General features: G+C 36.4%; 1 protein-coding gene across 1 annotated transcript in view; it reads left to right on the plus strand.

The window, feature by feature from the left end:
- Positions 1 to 26,221, plus strand: part of LOC149782997 (sodium- and chloride-dependent transporter XTRP3-like) — a 106,333-nt gene that overhangs the window by 47,742 nt on the left and 32,370 nt on the right. Inside the window, exon 4 of the mRNA XM_089934559.1 lies at positions 16,133 to 16,374. Within this exon, the coding sequence (XP_089790685.1) occupies positions 16,133 to 16,374 (242 nt within the window). The remainder of the gene's footprint in view (positions 1 to 16,132; positions 16,375 to 26,221) is intronic.

A 26,221-nucleotide genomic window follows, 5' to 3' on the forward strand; every position in this document is an offset into this window, starting at 1 on the left:
CAGAATATGAATGGTTTCGTATCTAGTAGGCGCACGGACTATGGCGTACTAAGAGTAAATGGCGCCCGGGAAGACGATGACGGCCCAAAGGGGTTTTGGCGCCCCCAAACCTCTAGTGCCTGGGGTTTGGGCGCCCCAAGACCTCTTTCGCCCCGGACTACCGCCTCTTCCGTTCCCACCCCCGGTGGTACACTACAGCGCATGAACAAAAAAAGTCAACAAAACCTGTCTGTAAATAGTAGTGAGAAGAGTCAAGAGAAATTTAAGAGCAACTAATACAACTGTAGAACTCGCGTGATATACTTTGTCAAACAAGACATGAGTGTGTATACATAATAATTCCATACCTGAGTTCTTTACTGAATGAAATATATAGAAATTGTTCAATATTCAGTATTCTCGGGATTTTAATTTGTGGTAAAGACAATGTTACCTTAGTTCATCTAAAATTATTTTCTCTTGAAAGACTTGCGAAACAATTCTTTCAAGTGCATCGTGTCCTTTTTGGGACAGGGCTACATACAGTATATGTTATTGCATCATCCTCTAATCCAGTGCTGTCCAATCTTTTTGACACCATGTGCCACTGACAAATGTTTTTCGTGAAGCCGAGGGCCGCAGCAGAAAACTGAAAAGCAACGACTACATAGCTGTTCGAGCTCTGGCGGGCCATTTATAATCAGCCCACGGGCCGCGGGTTGGACAGCACTGCTCTAATCTATCAGATTATATTGAATGGAAAGACTGGTTAAACTGCAACTTTTTAGCTCTTAAACTAGCAGCAGTCTTTCCACATAACGTATTCAAAATGTTAAGCATGTCTAGACATAGAGAGTTGTAGATCCTTTGAATTTATTAAAGGTTAAGTTAATGTGACAATGAAACAGACAGCATAATAAATGACGCTGAGCGTCCCATTTTACGCCCATTGACCTCTTTCCTGTGTTATTTTTGCATTGTGAATAAATCTGTATAAATGAACAATTCTTGTGCTTACCTGGTGTAGATTGTAATAGAATCCGTTGCTTGTTTTGTATATGTTGAAGGTCATTGGATTGTCTTACTGTAAACAGAAGCCAACAAAAATAATTATTTATGCGCCTTGAATCAGGGCAGTACATTGACCGATTAAGATCTCGCAATTAGATACATTTTTCTTATTTACTTAAGTCTTTTAATTTTGTCTAAAATGGAGACAGACTCCAAAAGAAGACATCTTTAACTATTAGGATGTTGTGTTTTTTTATATACATAATTATTACTGTATGAATCTGATCTGAATGTAATAGACATTAAACACTGATTGGTGAAACCTTAGAGCAGATACCCTCACTGTTCATAGCATCACTTTATACACCAACAATAAAGAATACATCCAAAGATCATACTATCTGTTGCAAGGGTGCCACATACTGCCAGTTTATGTAAACGTTTCGGAAAAGAGATTTTGAAATTTGATTTTGCAACGTTATAGAATTTTAATTAAAATTAGCGTTTGTCGTAATGAAGTTGCATAACCAGTTTTTTATTATAAAAAATATTCGAATGAGAGTAACAATAGCAGGGCTCAGGGGAAAAAAGCCAAACATCTCGAGTGAGTTGCACGAGGTACTCGTCCACCTCCTCGTTATACCCATTGCACTTTTACTAAGGAACTACAGGTACCTGATGCAAGCTTGGTATTTAAACGGGTCAAAGTCATGGAAATGTTATGTTCTGATACTTTACACTTTTCATAAGCATATAATACGAGACAAGGTTTGTAACCGGAGAAAACGCTGTTGCAAAAATAAACCTAGATTTCTTATTGATATTCACGTTTACTGTGAGAACCTTCAGTCCATTGCTTGTCATAAATTTCCTTTCTGCGTCTTTATGAGTTAGATATATGAGAAGTCAAAAGACATTGTGTCAAAATTGTATGATTATCGTCTGGTCATTCATTGTTATACCTGTCAACGTCTGGTCATTCATTGTTATACCTGTCAACGTCTGGTCATTCATTGTTATACTAAAGTCTTATCCCAGATCACCTGTATTTTATTTCCAGAACTGTACAGATTTATTAATATATTTTCACTCCAAAATAAAGATGACATGATTCCTTTTCGCAAGAAAAATGTTGCCATCTTACATTCGAAATGGGTATTTTGAATATCTCAGCCGATTCCCACTAACTTTCACACAATCCATGCTGTTATCTAGTTATAAAGCATGTAACGTCACTACAGCAGCTGATTGGTTGAAATCTTGTTCGGGTAATGACCTAGAAATGTTTTATCTCCTTTGACCAGGCAGCAGTCTTCCATTCTTTGTGCCCTTGTTTAGCACTTTAGAGCGGATCATTGAGTACGAAGGTTGGCGCAAAATTGAGAAGGTTGGATTTCTTTTTTCAAGCGCAAGTTACTGTTAAATTTTTTATATATACTTTTATAAGTATATGTTGCCATCTTCTCTTTGGCATGCCAATGTACCAATAAAGCTTCAGTTCTGAAAATAAGGTTATACGGCAACGTTAACATTGCATAAGGAGATTAAAATAATATTTATAGAATCATGGTCTTTGGTGATTGTACAATACATATGAAATCAACTATTAATCAAATATGGTCATTATATACAATAGGACTACCCGATTTTGAGTTCCTTTTCAAAACAGCATGACAGTTTTCTGCAAAAATGGACGGAAAAACATCCAGGCATCACTGTCTCAAAAGTTTCCAGTAAAACAAAAGGACACGAAGACAACGTCCTTTTTTCTCACAACGAACTTAATTCTGTGATTGTGAATATATTCATGCTGAAATTGTTCAACTTCCATGCTTTTTTCTGGGCGTGAGTGCCTTTCCAAAAGTGCTATGGGTTTTGCCTTGGCTTGCAACGATTTGAGTCTTTCGTAAAACGTAAACGTTTACACCACTTTACCACCATAATCAGTGGCGTCGGAAGAGAATCAGAATAACAATATAGTTAACAATAATAAAAACGAAGAGGCACTGGTCCTTCTTGGAGAGGGCCAGTTTAGAAGAGCAGCCAATAATCTATACAGTCCTATTTTTTTGGGACAAGTTGTTTACTGCCCTCAAAGATGTAAAGCATTGTCAGCAGTCGAATGACTTTCCTACTTCTATAGAAGATATGTGTCAAGGTGACCTGAACATACGTAGGAAAAACATTTCTCTTGCCTGAGTTGAAGGATTTCTACAGAGAAGGGCCATTACGTACCTACTATATATACGCTTATACACTGGAAACTGCAAATAGCTGAAACCCTGATCGCCGTCGCATAATGTGCCGGCAGAAGTGGGTATATGCAGTTTGTTAGGATTAATCAGGTGCCCATGCCAGATGAATTTTGATCTAGGTTCAGACTACATATCCGGGTCTATGTTGTTTGCAGTTGAGTAAGACATATCAGCGAATATATAAGGTATACTTTATGGTATTTATATATCATCTTTGCTTGCGTATACCAGGCATACGGCTGCAGACAGCATGAAACCAGATCTGTTAACGCATCATATGCCGACAGATAAGGGTCGACAATACTAGCTGCAAATAGAAAGAATAGTGCAAACCTAGATTTTGTCAGCGCATATCAACAACAGATCTGGGTCTATTCTGCTTTCAGGGATACGAGTGTTATACCCTGCTATACATGGTATCACATCTCATTCAACAATAACAAAATGGTAAATAGATGGTAATTTAGGTATCTTAAGTAAACAGCGGTTGTAGATTACCTGGACAGGTGTACTTACACACACACACACACACACACACACACACACACACACGCACGCACACACACACACACACACAGGTATATCAAATGCAAATGTGTCACGGAAATCGGACATCTTTTATGTTGTAATTACTGTTCTGTGAGGATGGGTGCAATAATAATTCACAAGAAAGGGGTGTGCCATGATGATGCGTTCGGATTGGTGACATAGATGTTCATTTCCAACTAAATGGTCAACAACTTCATAAAATATTAGGTCATTGCTGTATAATATTACAGTTGCTGTTTTTATATCATTAAGCGATTCATTGTATAAAAGATACTTTGGACGACTTCATCGCACATATTTAGATGTATTTGTTTGATGCACTTTGACTGAGTATGATATTGGAAACGCGTGGAAAGCATTGGAAAAATATTAACGATGTAAGGTTATTTTAGCTGAAATAGAACTATGAACCCGGCATATGCATTTTAAATTTTGGAATTTTAAAGTTAATTTTTCTTCCTTGTTATCATCATTTTTGTATGGATATGAGCTGGTTATCAGTAAAGAACAATCCGATTAAAATAGAGCTCTGCTTATAGTTTGTTGATTCGAGTGACAATGATAAAGGTTCGTGTTCCGAATAGTATTTTTCATATTCATTAATGTAAAAGAACAAATTTAACTGGTGAGTCAAAAGTTCAACAGACTAGGTGGGACATGATGCTATATGTCTCTCTTTCTCTCTCGCTCTGATGCGGATCTTTTACGTAGCTATAACAATCTTTCAGTCATATCGCTATGTCTTTAGTGTGGTAGTGTATAGTGATGTCTAGCAATGAGGTATCATGCCGCAGACATGTAGCATCATTTCCCATCCTGTCACATTACCCTGACACCAGGCTGACCAGTCTTAACATTAACCTCCTAATGCTGAACGCCAAGAAAGGCAGCTGCTGGTACAATTTTTTTAAAAAGTCTTTGGCTTGACTCGGCCTGGGTTCGAACCCGCGACCTCAGCATCCGAGGCGGACGCTCTAACAACTTAGGCCACCTGATCTGTTGCTATATGTCTGCGGAATGATGCCCCAGTGCTGATAATCAGTATAAACTGCCACACTGCAGACATCGTAGCGAAATGATTATAATTTTTAAAGATAAGTTAAAATCTAAATTACAATCACACACACACACACTGATTGAAGGAGGCTTGGTGAACAGCAACCATAAATTCCTCATTATTGTTATAAAAGCGGATTGTAATTCGTGGTGTTACCTACAGGCTGCTATGCAAGAAGATAAGTCATGTCGGGTAGAAGACTGACATTAATCAGTAGCGAATAAAACCCCGCGATTATATCGCTGCTAAGTGTACACATTTGAGACGTGGGTCGTGACAAATACGAAGATTACTGTAATTAATCGATCATATACTGCTAAATCTGGCAAAAATATATGTACTGCAGGAGTGGTCGACAAACGTGAATTGTGCGGTCGAAGATAGCAATTTGATCGATGCTCATCACATAATCGCCGACGATACATTGGACTATTCGGATCGTTTCGTCTCCACATTGTGGTGTTGTCGCAAAAACTCATAGTCATATATAAAAACCATGCATTTGCGAGATTAACCACGATGTTGTTTCCGTTCAGACAATACCGATACAACCGAACCCCCACCCCGGCTAAAAAATGTAAGGGTATCTTTCTAACCCGGTTTGACTCATACGATCGTCTATGCGTTGGTGATTAATGCCCATGACATGCTCGTGAACATCGTCTGGGTCAAAGTCATTGCCGATGCCATCTTTGTGGAAATGGAGTACGAGCACATGGCACCAACGGAGACTTTTGCCTTCCATGTAGTCGATTGGTGGAACGTGAACGTACTGTGCCGATACCGCCACTGATTACTGCGTTCGCGTGAGCGGCGTAACTGTACACTATGGCAGTGACTCTACACTGTGGCAGTGTTTGTGCACGGTAGCAGCAATTGTACACTGGCAGCGGCTGACAATGTGGTACCAGCGGAGACTTGCTTAACGTGTAGTTGATTAATGCAGTCGCTTGTGCGGCATAATTGTTTTGTTTGTACAGTACACGGTAGCAGTGATTGTACCGTGTAGCCCTGATTTGTGCACTGTGGCAGTGACTGCACATTAACGCTCGCGAGGTATTACAGACAAACCGACCGGGCGCAACATAATCGGTGGATTGACCGGTTTGTGAGCTGGCTATTCAATCTCCTTGTCTTCCTGAATTTTAATTACAATATATTCTTCCATCTGTTTGGATCTTTTTCCCATATCGCTCTTCGGTATTATGTTCACTGAGTTTTATCACAGAGCGTCAGAATGCTGATGAAATCTTTGCAAATATTAGGAGCATATTTCATGGCTCTTAAAGATTATATGCTATTTTTTATATTATTTTGTCTAGATCTGATATTCTTTTGTCCATATCATATAATATAGGTATCACTGATTGGACACTGTCACCTATCAGCTGTGAATGTTTACTGCTATCAATTATAGGCTGTTAACCGTTTTTATTATCAATATCAGATGTATTTGCAGCTGGGAAATATTTGAGAGCATTCCATATCTTATATAATCTGGTTGAGTTGATTGCATCCATTTCTTTGACTTCTTTTGTAGAAATGGAACCATACATCGGTTGTATTTCCTCGATAGTTTTGTGGCGGAATGTCTACTTGCATTTAGGCATTTATATAATTTGCATGCGTAAAAAATTATTCGACGTTTGCTGCCTGTCCCCGTTTCGGTATCTGTGCATGGAGTTGCAGGTAGTTTTACATTTCCGTCAGCAAGGTGCCAAACTCAGCCATGCTAATTATTTTATCGTCAGTAGCCACTGAACAGGGTCTATTAATTGTATTGAGACTACTTTGTGCCGCCGCGAAAAGTTCGGAATAGACATATACTTGCGAATGCAGCGGTGACGAGATGATTTTAAAAGCGCCACCAGATATTGGGTACTACTGAGATTGACTCCCGCCACATTCAGACCAAAAAAGAAAAACTTCTAGAACGACACACAAGCGCTTTTATTTTTTATGAGCGACACACTTCTTTTAATTATTTTACAGTTGTTGCTTCGCTTCAATTTTTTTCTTGCGTCGATAACATTGAGGGTCCATTTTAATTATATTAATAACGTGATTGCGTGATATAATTCCTTGACAGGCCGAACTTGATCACGTGCAACACGCACGCGAACTTCCTACCAAGTATCTTTTGTTTTTTTTTTTAGTGGCACAGCTCTCATATAATCATAGAAACTATTTACTTGGGGAATACTTAAATTTCTGGCGATCGTGCGTTCTGGTGGCCTAGCGCAACGTTCATATAAAACCATACTGAATGCACCATTGAACAAAGTCTTAACACATTAACCACTGGAGGTTTTTGTCGTTTTCGCCTGAAATTCGAGTAGGAAACACATTTTGAAAGCTATTTCTGAATACATCCTAATACATCAACTTCCAGGTGATTTTCCAATAATCTAATGCCTAGTTGTGTTAGAAACATTGTTTTTCATAGGCTATTTGACTCGCGCATGAGCAGAAGGGTAAAAGTTGGATTTTTGTTGTTTTTGCTTAACGGACCCATTATTTTCATATCAAGACCACTCTTTATTCCAAATGCCCATCTAACCCTACTTTTTGCAAAGGTTCGTCTGTCTGTTTGCAGTTCATACCGGTCTGCCTTAGATCTGAGACCAAAAAGTATAAAATCCGGACACAAAATCGGATTCCGACCACGGTCGAATTTGGGGTGGGAAAAAATCGGGTCCAAAAATTGAGGTTTTTCCCTCTGTATTTTGTAGTGCAATTAGAACTTTCAGATTATTTGGTATCATTGCAGAGATACGTCTGTCTACCTTTCTATAATACCACGCACTTTAGTGTATCGTACATGACCTTAACGCTCCAGAGCTCGACAGCAGGCTACTACCTCCTGCAAAGTAAACTCGTCGGCAAAGGTTAATGTGTTAAGCGATCGATCTCATCATATCCCAAGAACTGTTATAAGGACAAGTGCGTCCATGTTGACAAATAGTCAAGAATATTTGTCTTAGCTGAGTCAGTGTTGGTGTAATATATCCATTGGGAAATGTAACCAGGTGGATTCAGCGGTGAATTCCACTTTCTCGTTATAGAAACAACTCCCAGAATATTTTGTTTGTTTATTATTTTTAATGCCTGGCGGTACATTTAACGATCTGGTGTATTCGTGTGCCAGTGCAATCATTCCAAGCGGGCTTTGAGTTTGTATTGGCATATTAGGGTGGTCCCAACTGCTGATTTCTTTATCTCAGTGCATCCGAGGGATGGTTAAAACCGTTTTCAAGCTGATATGCATCAATAATTGGTACAAAACCACTATTAATGTTAGCATCGCTGGTCAGCTGACCCACCACCTTGCCGGCAAATTCCGCGACCGTATCACCGCGGTCGGAATCCATCACTTATATGTAATAGTAATAGTAAAATCTAATCTAATCTTAAACACAAACACCAAAGATGGTTAATAACGCTTCTGCGTAATTTTTTTTCGAGTATTTATATTCGTTCACCCTTGTTAATCTTATACAAGCCTGTTACCAAATAAGTTTTAAACGAGTCTTCTGACCTAGATGTATTATTTCTTTGGTCTAATATTCTGGCTTTATTATTAGGATCTTCCAAAGACTGTCTTGGTTCTTCTAATTAAATAGTAACAGACCCCTATTTGGCAGTAGACGCATACGCAGTCAAAAGATGATACCCAGATCTATCAGCAACAAGTCTAAAGTCACTACTGGGATGAAACACATAAGCTTTTTCTTATTTAAAAAGTTCATGTATTATTAGAATTTACTGCATCAAAACTAATCATTATATATTTATATATCAATTTAAGGATGACAGTCACAGTCTTGATATCAGTAAATTATATATCCACATATTGCTTCAATGCATCATCATTATCATCATCATTGATTGGCACATGAGTTTCCGTTCATGATAAGGTCTCCACTCATTTCACCACCAGACTTTTTAACTTTTGATTTCATATTTGTGTTGATATAAGTCTTTGATAAACACAACCAGCAACTCACTGCCTTACAATAATACATAGACTGTCCACATTAAACATGTTAGGTTTGCCAATTTGATCTTCAAAACTGAGTCCATATGAATCAAAATGCAAAGGATGATTGGGCGTCACCACATTGCACCCCAGTGCATTTAGGTCCTGTTGTTGAGTCCAGGTTAATGATTCCAGTGTGCTTTGTGTGAGCAATCATCAATTCCAGTTCATCAAGCATGGTGGTGGCAAAGCGTAGCCGCTTATATGATGGCGTAGCGAACATTAAACGTTGTTAGATCGAGTGAGATATGCATGAAATCGATATGAAAATTACTTATTTTCTCAGAAATTGTGAGTATTAAAATCGTTATGTCTTTAATCCTCTGAAAGACAAGATAAAACTACGTCGTTGATGAAATGTGACCTGGTACTCGCGATTTGCATTGCTAGTTGCATGAGTGCACAAATCTAACAACCCACATTTTCAAATGTTGTAGAGACAAAAATACAAAAATATTAAATGAAAGTCGTATACTTGTTGTATTAAAAATATAAAAACGAAAGAACACAAAATTCTCCATATTTATATATTCCGAGAACAACTTCTGGAGGTTTGTTGTATCACGTGACTATCACGTTGACTTGTGCTCTCTGCTTGATAAATAAGACTGGCCAGATTGCTGGTTTTTACAAAAAGTATCTGAATTTTCGTACAACAACATTATAAAGGAGTTTGTTGTTGAGATCGCGTAACTATTGGGACTTCCGATGTCGTCATTTAAGAGTTGTGAAGTCATGTAACTTGTAATGCAAATGGCGAGTACTGGGTCAGATTTCATCTACGCTGTAGTTACGTCTTGTCTGTCAGCGGATTAATGACATAACGATTATAATACTTGACAATTCTCAGAAAATAAATCATTTTCCTATTGATTTCATGCAGGTATGAGTCGGTATAACATAAGTTTAAATTTTCTAGGCCCGCTGGTAAGCGACCACCATATGTCACTATAGCACGGTGTCGGCAAATTCCAAATTTTCGATATGCAGTTGCAATGACTCCACATCCCAGCCTAAATGTCCAAAGATGAAAAATGGGGTGGGAATATTCGGAGGAAACTCGGATTAGAAAATGGACTGCTATTCGTTTTAAGTCAAATTTATAGTCCAAATTGTTGAATCTCAGAGCTGAAATGAGAAATTGTCGTTCCTTGCATTATATATTAAAAAACGATACGAGCCCCTGTATCAATATAGGTTTGGGGACTGGTTAAGCGAATTACAAGAAGAATAGTTGATTTTACAGAATATTCAGTCCTTGTTTATACAACAGGATATAATATTGAAGGTCTTTTGTCAAAATTTAAATCAACCGTTTTGAGAATGTTTTTTAAATGATGAATTTTTCCCCAGATCGTCTTAAGATTGTTTGAAAGATCTTGTTTGGGATTTTATTGGCACAGATGAATTTAGGGTTAAACTCTTTTCGTTACAAGACAAGATTCTAATGTTTTGCTTTTATTGTTTTTTATATACTGTAATAGGAAATGTTACTTTCTATGTGATGCATTTATATATTGCTATAGAATTCTTTAGAATTAAAGGTTTGAAAGGAAACAAAACATAATTTATGTTCATTATGTTGTTCCCACTTTGCAACATAATGCAGCAGATTAAAGTTAGAATTTTTATTCTTTACGTTGAAATGACTTTACATCGCCAATTTATAGGAATACAATTAAACTTGTTTCATGTGATACACTTTATGGTTTTGTACATGATCATCTTTTCTGACTTTGATGCTTTTGGAGAGCCTTGAACGAAAAACATCTTCAGATTTAGAAAAAAGCGTGTATTATTATCTAAAATGTTCTTTAATTCCATTCAGTAATGGTCATATGTGAACCTTGAAAAAAATAATTTCATCCTGGAAAAACCCTGGAAATGACCTGGAAATTTATCTTTAGAAAACCGTAGGAACCATGGACTGAGGTCTTTTTGAGTTGGATTCGTCTTTATGCAGATTTGACATTTTATTTAAGATGTTACAGGGTCAATTACCCATTCTATGAACTTTTGGACGATATTACAAGTTCTCTACCTGCGTGTTCATGACTCTCATTCAGCCGTTCAAGCCCAGCAGCAAGAGAGTCTGAATTGCACAAAACATGAAGTACATGGACTGCTTTGTCCTTAGCCAGGTCCAGAGGCTCAAGAGAAAATGGGTACACTGTAATAAAGTCTCGTTGGGAAATCAAGGCAGTGGCGATGTTTTGGTCTTCTGACCTTTTTTCCAACTGTCAGTGATGCACACTTGAATTGATTGTGCTCAATGGAAAGAAAAATGGCTTGGGTGGATTCTTGATGACTATTTAGCCTCAGTGAGACCTAACTGACAGTGGTAAAGGGATCACCAGACTTACCATTCTGTTGTTTATAATTACCATGAGTTTAAATACTATAAACACATGCCATGGTGTGCTAATACCTTGTTGGATGCTTATGTGTCATGTGAATTTTATAACGGTGATTCATGTCGAGTTTGTGGTCATTGTGATGAATGAAAGTGTAGATGCTCCAAAAGATCCAGTTAATGCTGATTAACATTCGTCTGTTGCTATTGAGTGGCTTATTGATGGCATCCAAAGTGTAAGTTTGGATAATTCAACTCAACCATTGGTGACACCATCACTATGCAGAGCTGCAGATTAGGTGTTAATGTGAGAGTGTATTTGGCCCCAAATATAACTTTACGAACGTCTCTGCAAAATCCTAATTAGTCTGAGGTTGTAATTGTTCAGGAAAACTTTGTGTGATTATTGAGCTGTTTTCGCTGCACTACAAAGCAAAGGCTTAATGTTGGGTTGGTGCTAAACATTGTAGGGTCAATGCAGGGGCCAATGCCATTACCAGGACTATTAGCATACCAGCAGGTTGCAGGACTAAAGATACATGGAATGTGATCTGCATGGGTATTTGTGTCTTTAATGAACGTCATAAACTGGCCAGCAGATCTTGCATAATTATCACTGTATCTGCAATGTTGTTGCAATGTTCACCTTGTCCAAACAGTTTTTGATTTCTGTTCCATGGATGAGATAATATGCTGTTAAACAAGGCCATGATGCCGTTCTTGACAAATCCAACTTTATTTGCAGGGCGATATGCATCATTGTTGTCGTTGTGCACAAGCTTTCCTTGGAGTTCCACGAATACTTCACATAGAAGGAAATATAGAGATGTGCCCTAAACTAGAAGTTCTATTGGTCCTTGTACATTTGGCACTCTGGCATCATATGTATAATACTGGTAATCTTTAATGCTTCCATCTCACAACACATGGGTGTCCTTATCATATAATTTGATTGGGGGGGGGGGGTGCCAATGTTGCTGTTGGTGGTGCTGATGTGACTAATTGTCATAGTCGATCTCAAATCAGTTGAAGTGCCTGTAATCACAGATTTATTAACTGATCTGCAGCAATGTATTTGATACTATCAGTGGCTCGCATAGCAACTTGGTTAGTGATTGTTGCAGCATGCAAAGACAAGACTGAAAGTACCTTTGGTGCAGTTTTGAACAATCCCTAGACAACTTTGCCAAGGCCATTTCTGTAATATATCATGTAAAGAAAATACATGGTTCTTACAAGTCCATGTACGGCTGTCATTATATTCAATAAAGTCTATCTCTAATGTACAATTTTATCATCAAGTCTCACTGTGCGGGTCCAACATTTACTTGTCTTGATCCACAAGTGTAAAACCAAGGTTTTTCAACTGGGGATATTTGCATGGAATATATACTGGTGTAGGAGTAATCGATACCAGATCAACTGGTTCCTCAGCTGGGGCAAACCCAAACAGTATATAGTCCTGCAAACATACATTGTCATTACTGATGCTTCATGACTACCACTGATATCATCACAGTTCAGGTTAACAGGAGTCGTGGTGGTAATACTGACAATGTCTGGCTCGATATTGTAACTGGTACTGTCCAGTCCTGCCTGCAGAATTTTTTAGTTCTCAGGAATCTTACTAATATCATCAGGCCAACCAAGAATGGTTATCAAGGATGGCTGTGCATGCTGGGATGGCAGAGCCGAGTCTAAGGTCATGTATGCATATGCTGATTTTAGAATCGCACATGGTCACCAGTGTGATCCTCCACTGGATCTCTTCATTGATTGATTTGATCTTGTACATGACTGGAGAAAGTCCAACAACATTCCAGGTACCTTCTTGACCACCCACTGCCAAAAACATGAACGAGTTATTCATAGCAAAGCCTCCAAATGGCCGTGATTGAATAATAGGCCAACTACGATAAATATGCAACAAAGCTAGTGTGATTTTGAGCGTGCAAGATTGCCACATGATGACTCTTGGAAAGACTACATAAAATTATGGCTTCATTGATGAGATTGTAATCATTGAGGTGGCTCTTGAGCTTGTATTTATAGTCACACACTGCATCATGTAAGATTTGGAGCATCTCAACAGAACTCATCATTAGTGTTGTATAAATTGTCATTGTCTTTAATGAGTTTATGCATACAGTGCAAAAAATCTTTGGTCCATGATGCTGTTGGTGAGTAACCATGGATAAATTGATGTGACCTCATCAATGACTTCTGGTGCATTGCCACCAGCACAAACTAATCCCATGAGTGTTTCCAACATGTCCATTTTTCATGACTCATAGCCATGCAGTTACTAATACCTTCAACCAATTTATTGTTCTTCAAGTTGCTGTTCTACAACTTAACCCAATTGTCAGACACTTTCTCATCAGTAAATGCCTTACAATATGATCCTGCTGCATAATTTTTCTAAATGTGAGGAAAACTATTGTCAAAATTTAGGACAACCTCCACAGTTTTTGTTAAGCCAAGCTCATTAAATATATTACTCTGTGGTGTCCATGACATGTGTTTGGGTGGTGCTGTTTCCTTTGCCACCACAAGGGCCACATCTGCCTCTTGGTCTGCACTGGTAACTGTTCAATAGCTCGGTATGCCATAACAATTGGACCAGATTTTCTCTCTGTTCTCATAACTGTGGTGGTTGATTCCACAACTTTCTTCACTTGTTAATTGGTTTCATGAGTGGGTTTGATCAGTGGTGTACCGGTAAAAAATAAATGTCAAAACCTGTTGCAATGTCATCCCATTTGTTTTGTTGCAACATAAACATATCTGACACTTTCATGGATGTCTTTATAACTGTGAAGAAGTTTTAGTCAATCCTGGGCATAATGGTCAGCATATTCAGCTATGACATTGCTGGCAGTTTTTTCCATTGATGATTGTTATTATTACACCGTATACTTGTTTAAACCAGCACAATAATTCATGGCCCATCAGTCAAGCCAGTCATGAGGAAACTATATGAGTCCTGGGTGACCTCTGCAAATATTCTGAAATTCCCCCCCCACCATGAGTGGTCAGTAGAACACCAGGTTCAACGAATGTTTGGAAGACTATCTGCATCAGTGCCACAAAATATTACTAACATGTCATAGTTGTCTTGGATTACTTTAGGTATGTGTGAGTATCACTGAATCTCATAGATCACATCTATGTTGACCTCAGGAAAATATTCTTGCAGGGTGTTCTTGGTGACAAGCATCACCTCCTCATACACAACAAGATTATTTAAACTTGAATCAAGATCATCAATGGTAGGAGCTTCATTGATTGTGGAAAAGAAGTCAGCAGTGGATGATTAACTTCTGAAGTGCTAGTGTAAAATCCTTGAATATGTCACAATTATGAACAAACAATCCCATATTAATCATCTTAGAATCATATTCAGCAAAAGTTGGATTTTTCCTGATCCAGCTGGACCATTCATTAGCACTTGGACTGAGTTTGGAAACATGGAACCGGTTCCATCAGAACTATGTTTGGATAGTTTGGGTTTTGTCTGCACAGAAAAGTCAATGAAGGTAAAAGCAACTTCGCTTTCCTTTTTCATGATGCCATGTTAAATATCAACCATTATAAGTATAGTACAATGATGTCTTCATTTTCTGTGTGATGCCAAGTTCAAACACATAATGGTAGAACTGCACCTCCTGGAACTTGTGTTCAGTGAGGAGCAAAAATGTTCACATTTTTGGAACATGCATAGCTAAAGATCTGACACAAAAAATGCCAGTTTGAATACATGCATTGTAAGATAAAGTAGGTCCTAATAGAACATAGAACCAATGTAACAAAGACACCAAAAATACCAGCTTGAATACATGCATTGCAAGGTACAGTTGGTCCTAAAAGAACATAGAATCACTGTAACTAAGGATCTGACACCAAAAATACCAGCTTGAATACATGCATTGTAAGGTACAGTTGGTCCTAATAGAACACAGAATCAATGTAACAAAGAATCTGATACCAAAAATACAGTTTGAATACATGCATTGTAAGATAAAGTAGGTCCTAATAGAACACAGAATCAATGTAACAAAGAATCTGATACCAAAAATACAGTTTGAATACATGCATTGTAAGATAAAGTAGGTCCTAATAGAACACAGAATCAATGTAACTAAGGATCTGATACCAAAAATACCAGTTTGAATACTTGCACTGTAAGGTACAGTTGGTCCTAATAGAACATAGAATCAGTGTAACAAAGACACAAAAAATATCAGCTTGAATAAATGCATTGTAAGGTAAAGTTGGTCCTAACAGAACATAGAATCAATGTAAGAAAGGATCTGATACCAAAAATACCAGCTTAAAAATATCTTGGTATTCCTACCTTTTCTCGTTTGTTCAGAGAATGGTCATGCAAATTTGGTTTCATTTTTCCCTTGTGGCTTGGTTAATTGCAAGTGATAATTGTTCTCGTTCAGTAGGACCACCATGACGTCCATCATACCTTATTGTACTACTACAGTTCCCTTCAGTACTTGATTGGAGTATCCCAAATTTGTAGACTGGTAAAATAGTATGTAGTCTGGGTTTATTACAGTTGGTAATAAAGCTTTATACACCTTCACATCATTGTTGAGTTGGTTTAAGTTCTGTGACATTACATAAGGCAATTATGATGGCTATCTAAGTCATATAGTTATGTCAGGTAGTTTTATATGAGATATCACATTTTTAGATTATTATATGAAAGGTTTGCTGTAGATCATTTTTTACGACTTTTTGTTGCATTTCATAGATTAAAGACCAAAATGTTTAATCAGTCTTTATGCAATTAAACAATGTTTTGTCTGAGTTTCAGTCACCTATTCAGACTCTTGTTTTTGTACTTATTTCTAACATTTTTTTGTTTGTTTCAGGTTGAACGTCTGTTAGATCCACTGGTCTGGCTAGATGCCGCTAGTCAGATATTTTTCTCCTTCGGCCTGGCTTTTGGTGGCCTCATTAATTTTTCCAGTTTCAACAAAAAGACCAATAACTGCAAGAAAGATGCCATTATCATTTCCCTGGTCAACTATTTCACTGCAATCTTTGCCGCAATTGTTATCTTCTCCATCTTGGGTTTTAAGGCAAATCTTCAATATGACCACTGTGTACAACAGTAAGTTGAGCAAAGTAAATACTAGTCTTAAGAAAAAGAAAGATAAAGGTATTTTTACCTTTAAGGTGTCAAATTAAAGCTACATAATAATAACAAGATGAAACATTTGTGTCCCACTGAATAACAGCAGAGACATACAGAAAGATAGATGGAGGGGGGAGGAGAGAGAGTGGGGGTGTTCATTCATAATGCTTTATGTTTCACAGGTTTTATGCTAGTGAAATCATCATAATATCAACACCATTATTTACAATTTGTATGTATTCAGCAAGCTTTTGTTGCATAAATGCCTGCAATTTCATCATTTGATCCTTGCTGCATAATATACTGTTGATGTCTACTTCCATTTTGTGGTTATTATCAAGGTCTGTCCGTCATTTTCTTGTGAGACATGATAATCTGAAAGCTTAAATTATCTGAAGTTAGTTTGGACAAATAAGGAATCAATATTTACATTTTAACTGTTCAGTTGCATGCATTCCATTGTAATCTTTGTAAGTATATGGGATTCATTAGCCTTTAAGTCCTTACCTAGACATGAGCAGTGAGTGAGTTGGCTACAGCCTATACTGGTCAGCTGAACTGCCTTTCTGAGTTTCTGGTCCAGTTACCATATATAATCACTTATAAGTTAAGTAAAACTTCAACCAACAAGTAATGGTCTGTATTAGCATAATGCACCAGCAGATCAGGGTCTATGTTGCTTCTTCCACTGATTACTCCTAAGAAACTGCACGGACCCAGATCTGCTGGCACTGTATGCAGTGGCAGATATGGGTCTGTGCAGTTTGCAGTTTGACTTATCTTATAAGCAAGTATATATTGGTAAACATGTTGAGCTTGCCCACTCTATATAGTTAGATCATCACTGCACCTTTCATACCCTAAAGACCTCACAAGATGAGGCATACATCACATGACTGGTCAGTAGACAAGTCCAAGGTGATGGTCACTTTATGGTATTAGCTACTGACAAGTTTGTATAGTTTTCTCATTATCTAAGAGCATTTCCTCAAGTTTTCAAGACTCTGTAAAAGACAATTGAACTCAGATTATATTGCAATATAGATTCCTTTATGTAGCAATTTTTAAGTGTACTGGTCAGCACTGCTAACATAATGGTGGATGATGCACTGCCTGCAAAACTAAAATCCAAAACATGGATTTTTGCAAGAAACAGGCCAACTGTGCACAGTTACATATGAACAAAAGGGTTTCATTCTTGAAGGAATCACCACAACTATATATAGTATCATTTTGGTTCTGACACTGTGATTGAGCATGCTATTGGAGCTTATGGGGAAAAATCACTACAACTAGATATAGTATCATTTTGGTTCTGACACTGGGATTGAGCATGCTATTGGAGCTCATGGGGCAAAATCACCACAACTATATATAGTATCATTTTGGTTCTGACACTTCATTGAGCATGCTATTGGAGCTCATGGGGCAAAATCACCACAACTATATATAGTATCATTTTGGTTCTGACACTTCATTGAGTATGCTATTGGAGCTCATGGGTAGCAGAGCAGCCATTTTAATAAACAGGGCTAGTTTCATCCTCTTCACCTCGAACGACACCATGAGAGATCAAGAAAGGGAGTGAACTCACTACAACCCTCTTTGTCTTTAGTGATGTCACGAGAGTCATGTGACACAAACACAGCGATATTAACATATGGCCAGGTAAATTTAACTATGATTTAGCTTATCAACAGGGATCCATTGGTCATCAGAGGAATGACAGTGGCACATTAATGTCCTTTAATGAAAAGCAGGTCTTCATTATTTTACAATGCTTCTTCTCAGGAAATAAGACTAAGGATCAGCAAGTAATACTGCCAATGGACAATACTATTGCCCTTTTAGATATTATTAAAATCTGGGTGGGGCAGTGGTATTGAGGAACTTAATGCTCTGGCTATGGAAATTGTGTAGAGCAATATATATTTGGCTCAGGGCTTGTCGTCTACCAGGCACATTGAACATAGAGGCTAATGTTTTAAGGCACAGATTAAACTGTGATTCTAAATGCATGCTGAAGCCTGAAATTTTCCAGTTTCCAGGAAATTGAACATAATTTGGTAAATGTGATATTGACCATTTTTGCCTCAAGACCAGATTGTCAATTGCCAAGATATATGTATGTATGTCTGTATGAATGTATGTATGTATGTATGTATGTATGTATGTATGTATGTATGTATGTATGTATGTATGTATGCATGCATGTATGTATGTATGTATGTATGTATGTATGTATGTATGTATGTATGTATGTATACAAATCAGACCATCAAGCTTCACTTGTCAATGTCTTTCTGTATCTTGGAGTAATTTCACTTTACTATATGTTCTTTCCTCTGTGTAATTTTTAAAGTTCAACAGAAATTGAAGAAGGGGAGAATCAGGGTGGTGATGATAGACCCAATCTTGAGTACTCAGCCATGGTTCCCCAAACTACTGTCATTTGTTTCAGATTAATTATACATGCTGCTCAGAAATTCTGAGATTCTGCTATTTCACAGAAATCCACAATAATGCATCCATTGAAAAAGTTCTTGGAAGTGTTTCATTTATCAGAAAGGTGAAGCAAAACAAACTTACTGCAGTGAGTTTCTGATATTTTATGCTGTATTTGGAGATACTCAACATAATTACAATAGTGGACATAACTCCAATAATTACTGTGCTTTTATGACTCAAACCAGATACACCTCTCCCTCGATAACTTGCACACAACGGGGTCCACAAACATTGACCGCACTATAAGCGAGGATGCAAGTTATTGAGGGACCTCCAAAAATAAAAACATCCACTTATAAATTTAGAAAACCATGGTGGGGGGGGGGTGTAGGGAACTGGGCTGTTAATAATTGATAATAATTGTTAATAATGCACTTTTTCTAATGAAGTTGTTCATTATGCTGTATAAATAACATTTATTTTAAAAATTTCCAACATGTTAAAGATCATTCCAACTGGTTTCAACAACCATCACATGTACGTGAAAACGTGTATTACATCACTTTCATTTTATTTTGTTGATTAGTCTGGTTCTCTTTATGGTATTAAATAGTGTACTAGCAAGTCGGGAGTCAGAGTAGCTGGAAACTAGACTATCCGTTAATATACCACCAAACAAGATTCCTTTTTTTTTCAGAATCTACCAACATTTATTTAGTGAGACGATCGTCTATGTCAAAACTCAAGTTTTGTATTGTTCAGTTAACACAATATTAATGTCATGATTTCATTGAAAGCAATAGTGAAACTTCTTATCATCCTTGCGGAAATCTGTAAGTGCCATTTCAGAAATTCTCAGAAAATGACTTGCCCACAATAGTCCATATCTGTGAAATCAAGCTCTTTATTTTACGAAGTATTCGTTTTGCTTGGTTGCCTTGCTATTTTTGATCACAGTTATGAAAGAGTCGGTTAATTTAAGGTAGTTTATATTACATACACAATAAAATTTATAACAGTATTTGATTGATCAACCTGAGTTCACCCAACATACGACTGGGGCTGCTAAATTTTAACTATGTAGGATTTGCTTGCCTTTTAACTATTTTTTTGTATTCCATCTCCTTTATTTGATTCAACAGACATAATTAACATGATAGGGCCTATTACAAAGGAGGCCAGCTGTTAATTCATTGCAACAATGCAACATACTTCCACAAGTCAGTTATCAAAACACAGTCGGCACTTAATTAGGTTCTTAGAGAAATTCTTGCTGACATAGCTGTTACGGTAGATTGACACATTTTACGTTTAAATTCACATTGCATTTATGATGATTAAACTTAAGTGAAACTAAAAGATAGAATAAAAACACAAATTTCACGTAATCAAAATTATTTAATTGGCATTTAAATATTAATGTACTTCCTACACTGGATGTAAGTGACATTTTCATTGATAAAAATTTCCTTGAATATCTTGATTTACAGTGTACTAAAATGTCGTTTGGAAAGAAAATGTAACCAGTTATATGACTTCTTATTAAAAGTTCATACTTTCAAAATGTCAATTAAAGTTTCCAGGTCACATCTACCATTTTCGACCATAAAATGAGCAATAAATAAACGTTTCAGTAACCAATTTTGATCACAATTTGTTTCAAGTTTAAGAAATAGGGATCAATTTTTTAATTTTTTCTGCTTTTAAAAAAAATGGGATCCACGCCTGACCCCTCATTAAAATGGGGTTCGCGAGTTATCAGGGCATGAGTTATCAAGGGAGTGGTGTATATACATTTTTCTCAATTGTACATTTTGTTTTGGAATTCTTACATGTGCACATTCATAATGGATCATGATATAGTGCTATAAATGATGATTTTGTCAAACCTGTAGTATCCTTAGGGAGCATCTGTCCATTCACCCTCACAGTCTCTCATCTTGTATCCTTTGACCTCTCTAAAGACTGATCAGTCACAAGACCTATGTCATCATGTGTTATCAATATATTTTTTAAATCACTCTCATTTCCAAACCGAACTTTCATTAATGTTGATGTAGAAGATGAATCTCATTCTTTTAGCCATCTGTATGTCTTTGCTCTTCTCACAGTCTGTATATTTTATTCTCCAGCTATCAGTTCATGCCTTATTTTCTCGTCTACATATCCTTCTACATGCAGTATATATTTATAGATAACTTTAATTATTTGCCACAAGGATTTAATATGCACATCATAGAAAGTTGAAAGGAAAGCAAGATATTAATTTTTTATACATGTATGCAGATTCAAGAAACATCTGATTTTTTTGATTTTGTCTTTCTTAAAAATAAATTCATTCTCATATTAAGCAGTTATAGGTTTGGAAAGCCTTAAATCTTACAAGGAAACGTTCAGTTTTCCAGTCAGCTTGCCCTGGGTCTAATGACATTTATCAAATTTGTCATCTCATGCAGACAGATTTAAAAATAATTTCGATACATATTGGTTTTGTGATTTTACATTTGCAGAGCTTGTAATTTAAATTCCACTGGCCTTAAGGCCAAGCAAGCTTATGTGATGGCCATTTGTCCACTTGTCTACAGCCCATCCATCCATCAGCACATACATCTTAATGCAACAATGCGATCAAATATTAACAGAACTTTGTACATTGGCATATCTCAGCATTATCTTGCAAAGTTTGATAACCTGGCCCCCATGACCTTTAATTTTATGTCCAACATCATGAAATAGATTTTGTAAACTACATGTAACTTGTGAATATTGTGATGTTTTTTGTAAGGTAAAAGACTGTTATTTTAGTTTTCGAACTACAGTGGTTGCTGAACAATAAAAAAGAAATGAAATTTGATCACTTGTGCTTGTTGGTATGTCCTGGAAATATCTCATATGAGTTTGATAAGATCCGTCTATGTTCTTGGGTTCAAGGTCAAAGGTCACAACTGAGGATTTTGCTTTAACAACGTTTATGATAATAATAACTGCAGCAAGTGCAAATGGATGATGATTTTACTAGGTCTTTGAATACATCTCAACAATATTCCAGAAGAAATCAATAATCAGCATTATATGACCTTTAAATCAAGGTTAAATATAGTGAATAAGAAGTTTGAACAATGCTGAGTGCATGGTGAATGTAGTTATTTTAACTAGTGCTATTTGTTTTTTTTCTTCTGTTTTTTTATAGCAAACTTGGAATGTTATTTCATACCGGCAATGTTGCAAATGCCAGCTCTTCATAACCTTTGGTTCCTGGTCAAAGGTAATACTTTAGGTTTGTGCACTGCAGTTAGCTTGTGAAGACAGTAATAAAAATATACATATATCTTGATCAAACTATGTATATAGGTATGTCTCAACAATATCTCAGATGAATTGGAAAATCAGATGACCTTTTGTTACATGATTTTAACTTAGCTGTTTTAACTTTGATGGTTTGTTTTGTTTGTAAAGGCAAATCACAGCAATGTTTTCAATGAGTTAGATGACAAACAATATGGGACACTGGATTTAAGGTCAAGATCACAATTCAGATTTTTGTTGTTGCACTACATCTGACTTGTGAACATGACAGATTAAATAAATACAAATGAATTTTATCATAACATGTTAATAAATTACATCTTCACCTTTCTTGGATGAGGTTGACATTCAGTAAAGTGCAAAATGTTGGAGGTCAAAGTCAAAGGTCATGGCTTGGATTTTTCCACTTCAGATATTATTTTCATGAAAGAGAAAATTATTATTATTTTTGTTATTATTATTATTATTATTATTATTATTATTATTATTATTATTATTATTATAGTTTTTGAATGATATAGTCATGTGAACAAAACAACTTGTACAAATAGGAATGGATTTTGAGTGAACTTGGATTACTGGTATCTTTATAATGTCTTGAACAAGTTTTATAACCCTTCTTCAATTAATGTGGCATCAAAGTCAAAGGTCATGGTTTAGATTTTTTCACTACATATAAATTGTAATCACAATAACTTAGCAAACAGAGTTGTATCTTGACCAAATTTGGTACATGACTGAAGCACATGTGTCAGTTGAGTTCAGTAGTTTTGGAGTTATAGTTTCAGGGTCAAAGGACATGACTTCATTTATAGTTATACACCCAAGGTAAGCAAAATAATAATAATATTCATAAAAAGAAAAAGAAGCAAAGTAACAAGAATAACAATAGCAATGAGAGCATCAGCTGACTTGACCCTTATGTTACTCTTTGAACAAGAACATGTAAGCGATCAAATTTTGTCTTGCATTTACTTTTTGTTAAATTGATTTTGGTTTTAATAGGTGAATACAGAATACAATGTTGAAAGAGAGTTTAACAGTTACAGTATGGGGATATAAACATTTAGAAGAAAAATAATCATTAACAAATATTTACTAGTTACAGTAGAGTTGAGTGCCACAAAACTTTTGTACCATGATAAACATACAGCTGTATTTGTGAACGTACAGTGATATGTAGCATGGAATACTGCAGTTATGTTAGGGACAACCAGTTCAATGTTCTGCAGCATGAGCCTGATGCCTTTTTAATTTTCTGTCTGATAGTAGCTGGAAAAATATTTTACTCTGATTTGTAGCAAATAATACCATATTATGTCCATTATATTTTTTTTAAAACCAACAAAACACTAATTATGTAGAGATGAGAAAAAAATATATCACAGCTAAAAAGAAAAAATACCATGAATTTGCTGTTTGTATGTGAATTGTTGTTTGAACTGAAAATAAAGTAAGATGATTAAGCTTACGCTATAGATGACATTATTTAGAGGACATTGTGCTGACATTAGAGAGTTTTTTGATAAAAATAGAATGTGTTGATACCTAAGCCTACAATTTACTAGCTACACTTTGAGTCTCAGATTTAGCCAACATGGGTATGTGAGAAAGCTTGCCAGTAGCTTCTTGTGGGTCAGTTGTTCTTTCCGTGGTTTTCCCAGGTTCTTACTCCACCATTAATACTGGCCACCATGTATAGCCTATCGTGTGCTGAAAAATGGCATTAAACCCCACAACATCAACAAAAACTAGCTACATTATTGATATAATAGGCAGGGAAAGTTTGAGTGGGATGCCAACACCAGGCAAGATATTTATCAGAGAGAGTGAGTAAAAATATAATGCACTTACTCAACAAAGGAGAAAATATTTATTGACTTGAGAAATTATGTCAAATTCAAGTAGAAAACACCTGCTCTCCTGAAAATCTTAGATTGATTTGCAGTCTTAAATAGGAATACATCCACTTAAGCAAATTAACGTACATTTATAAATAACTAAAGAATGACATTGTTTTTTACATGTGTGTGTGTTGGAGTGGGGTGGGTAGAATCAGAAATTTTTCCAATAGTTGGATTTGGCTTAAATATCCTCTACAAGTAACAACATCCCATTTGGCCACCACATTGACCTACACATGTGTCAAACATGTGATTAAGGGATAATAAATATTATATTTGTAATAATCCAAATTAAGTTTTGATTAATACAGCTGTTTTGTAAAAAAATAACAAATGTTTGAATTATTTTGTCATGAAAAATGAAAACATTATGTTAGTATCACTAAATTTATAACAAGTTTACTTGGGGAATTTTCATATATTCCGCTCCGGAAACTGCAGCAGTATTGCTCCAGTGTAATGGTACTGACGCATGTACTGGTAATACCATGAACCTCTAATGCACAGTGATTGGTGATACATAAAGGTACAGTGTAATAGTACTGAGGCATGTACAGGTAATGCCATGAACCTCTAATATACAGTGACTGGTGATAAATAAAGGTACAGTGTAATAGTACTGTGGCATGTACAGGTAATACCATGAACCTCTAATATGCAGTGATTGGTGATAAATAAAGGTACAGTGCAATAGTACTGAGGCAAGTACTGGTAATACCATGAACCTCTAATGCACAGTGATTGGTGGTAAATAAAAGTACAGTGTATGTCATCATTTATTTGTAACCGTCAGGGTAACATCAATAAGCATGCATTTATGTGGTCCCATCAGGGTAACATCGATAAGCATGCATTTATGTGGTCCCATCAGGGTGACATTGATAAGTGTGCATTTATGTGTAACCGTCAGGGTAACATTGATAGTGTGCATTTATGTGGAACCATCAGGGTAACATTACTATGCATGCATTTATGTGGAACATCAGGGTAACATCAGTAAACATGCATTTATGTGTAACCATCAGGGTAACAGCGATAAGGATGCATTTATATGTACCCATCAGGGTAGCATCAATAAGCATGCACTTATGCGTAACCATCAGGGTAACATTGATAGTGTGCATTTATGTGTGCCCATAAGGGTAAAATTTATAAGTGTGTATTTATGCATAACCATCAGGGTAACATCGCTATGCATGTATTTATGTGGAACCATCAGGGTAACATCGCTATTCATGCATTTATGTGAAACATCGGGTAACATCGATAAGTGTGCATTTATATGTAACCATCAGGGTAATATCGCTATGCATGCATTTGTGTGGAGCCATCAGGGTAACATCGATAATGTGCATTTATGTGGAACATCAGGGTAACATTGATAAGAATGCATTTGTGTGGAATCATCAGGGTAACATTGATTAGCATTCATTTATGTGGAGCCATCAGGGTAACATCGATAATGTGCATTTATGTGGAACATCAGGGTAACATCGATAAGCATGCATTTGTGTGGAATCATCAGGGTAACATCAAATAGCATTCATTTATGTGGAGCCATCAGGGTAACATCGATAACATGCATTTATGTGGTACCATTGGGGTGACATTGATGATGTGCATTTATGTGGAACCATTGGGGTAACATTGATAATGTGCATTTATGTGATACCACTGGGGTAACATTGATAACATGTATTTATGTGGTACCATTGGGGTAACATCGATAACATGCATTTATGTGGTTCATTTGGGTACAAAATAATCATTATGCTATTATTAAGTTATCACCTATGGCAATACATTATAGGACTACTAGGTTTTATTGGAACATACTGAATTTGTTTTCTTTCTCCTAAAACATTATATTTTAAGGGTCTTTTTGAATTTGATATCCTCAAATTTGTTCAACTGTGACAGCAGGGTTTTGAGTTCATTATAATGGGTGTGATAGCAGGTGTTTTGGTCATCACACCCTATGAGTACACATAAACCTTTGTTTTTGCATGCCTTCCAAAATTAAAAGTTCCTTGTTCAAACAGTGGACCTGGGTTGTGAGTTATTTTATTAATAAAAGATAATTACTTGTAACCTTGTAACTTAAACTCAACCCAGTTAGTTGTAAAGTTGAATCCATCTTGGTATCTTGTGTATTTTAGATGAGT

The sequence above is a fragment of the Sinohyriopsis cumingii genome, chromosome 15 (assembly GCF_028554795.1).
Source record: "Sinohyriopsis cumingii isolate HCF-2022 chromosome 15, ASM2855479v2, whole genome shotgun sequence".
Taxonomy (NCBI): domain Eukaryota; kingdom Metazoa; phylum Mollusca; class Bivalvia; order Unionida; family Unionidae; genus Sinohyriopsis; species Sinohyriopsis cumingii.